The 1,976-nt window shown below is 43.6% G+C and overlaps 1 protein-coding gene across 1 annotated transcript; it reads left to right on the plus strand.

The window, feature by feature from the left end:
* The first annotated feature begins 557 nt into the window (after nt 1–557).
* LOC149148532 (uncharacterized) lies at nt 558–1,211 on the plus strand. The gene has a single exon (XM_089442204.1). It carries the CDS (start codon nt 558–560, stop codon nt 1,209–1,211), a length of 654 nt encoding a protein of 217 aa, XP_089298330.1.
* Nucleotides 1,212–1,976: the final 765 nt, after the last annotated feature.

Raw genomic sequence — 1,976 nt, forward strand, 5'->3', positions numbered from 1 at the left:
TGAGATTCTTGTGTTGAATTCTTATGAAAGTAGTTACTTAAAGATTATTTATAACTAACTTTATAGCATAAAGATGATTTATACATAAACTTCTATACATGTACTGTCGTGTTCTTTGATTTGTTTGTCTTGCAGGTCAGAGAAAGAAGAAGGGAACTCCAAGAAGGGTTTGCACCTTAACGGTCTTCTCGGACGTAGGACCTTAGGTATGTACCCTAAACATTAGAATTTGCTTAAAAGTAAAAAAGATGGCTGTGTGTGTGTGTTTCTTTGTATAAGCAATTTTCAGTCTGGTAGAGTCTCAGCCCAAAGGACTCTAGGGGTACTTTCCCTTCAACCAATGGGGTTTAAAATGCAATGGAAACTTCTCATTAAAAGAAGCTAGGGATATAATAGAAAAGGAAGAACAGGTAGAAGTCGTGCCCTGGTGCAACAAAGTTTGGGACAGCCTATTCTAGCCGAAAATCAGGACCTTCCTCTGGCTTCTAATGAGAAACAAAACTCTAACCTGGGACAACTTATGCAAGAAAGGATTCAGGGGACCCTCAAGATGCCCTATGTGCCTCGTCGAAGAGGAAACTATAAACCACCTGTTTAATGCATGTGAATGGGCAAATCAGTTATGGAGCTGGATGGAAGGAATTCTCAGCAGTTCTGACCGAGATAGAGAATCCATTCACAGAACCATTCTAAATTGGAAAAAAGACTTCTCCAACATACTAAGAGTCAACAGCATATGGAAGTCTGTTCCAGGCTTCTTACTGTGGTCAATTTGGAAGGAACGTAACCGTAGAATATTTCAAGATGAACACAGGAACATAGAGTTCTCTAAAGATAATATATTAACTAACATTCAACAGTTAATTCAGACAAAATGCAGAGAGGAATGTAACGAGAAACCTTCAGCTCAGGACTTACGCATCCTGAAATGCTTTCGACTGGAAGCCACCAGCAGCATCACAGCTTCGAGACACAGAACGCAACCATCCTCACAGATCGACAAATGGCAGTGTCCGCCGGAAGGGGGCTTGAAGCTGAATTTTGATGGGGCCTCGAGAGGTAATCCCGGCAAGGCAGGAATTGGAGGTGCAATACGAAACCAGCATGGAGAAATTCTGCATATATATTATAGAGCGCTTGGGGAAAGCACGAATAATGAGATGGAATTTGCAGCGCTTGAGCATGGTCTGAGAATTTTAAAATCCCTATGAAAATGCAATGTAATTGTGGAAGGGGATTCGTCACTGGTTATATCAACAGCTAAGAGAATTCAAGGAGGCACTAAGGCGAACAAAGCCACGAAACATTGGCGGCTCGGTAAGGTGACGGAGAATATTGCAGAACTTATGGCTGGAATGAAAGGTTTAGTCTTTCATACGGTAAGGCGTAAGGCAAACGAGCTGGCGGACTACCTCGCGAATTGTGGCGTGGACAATCAGGACAGGGGTTGGGACAGTTGTTGGCAGGAAGTGGCCTGCCCGAACCTGAAGGCAAGATGTTTACAGCTGGCACAACAAGATTTAAACGAAACCGACCGGGCTTGACCGACAACGGTTTATGTTTCCGGCACCATATATCTGGAAATACCGGTAACAACATGGGTTTTCATCACAGGAGCTGAACGACTAGACAGAAGCGGCGGTTGTCTTTATGGCAAGAGAAGGCCAAATTTGGGGACTATCATTATAGCTCATGCCACAAGGGACACCGTAGAGTCTGCTTTAGAGGAAGGGACACTTGGCACAACCTTGATGGGAAGGAATTCAACAACATTTATGTCAGGTCTGGGAAGAGCTGCTTGATTTGTGCGGATATCTTCCGAATTAATAATGAAAGTACCTCCACTCTGCATCGGAGGGGAGAGCGCATTATGGGAAACTTTGTGGAAAATAGCTATTTAACGGAGAGTCGAGGCTCTAGTTCTTTCACCTCAGTTCAAGGTATTGCGAGAGACCGCCACTTCTCTGTCTGTAGAC

This window comes from Pinus tabuliformis, chromosome 9 (assembly GCF_031772625.1).
Source record: "Pinus tabuliformis cultivar Carrire ecotype Pingquan chromosome 9, CPIR1, whole genome shotgun sequence".
Classification (NCBI taxonomy): Eukaryota; Viridiplantae; Streptophyta; class Pinopsida; order Pinales; family Pinaceae; genus Pinus; species Pinus tabuliformis.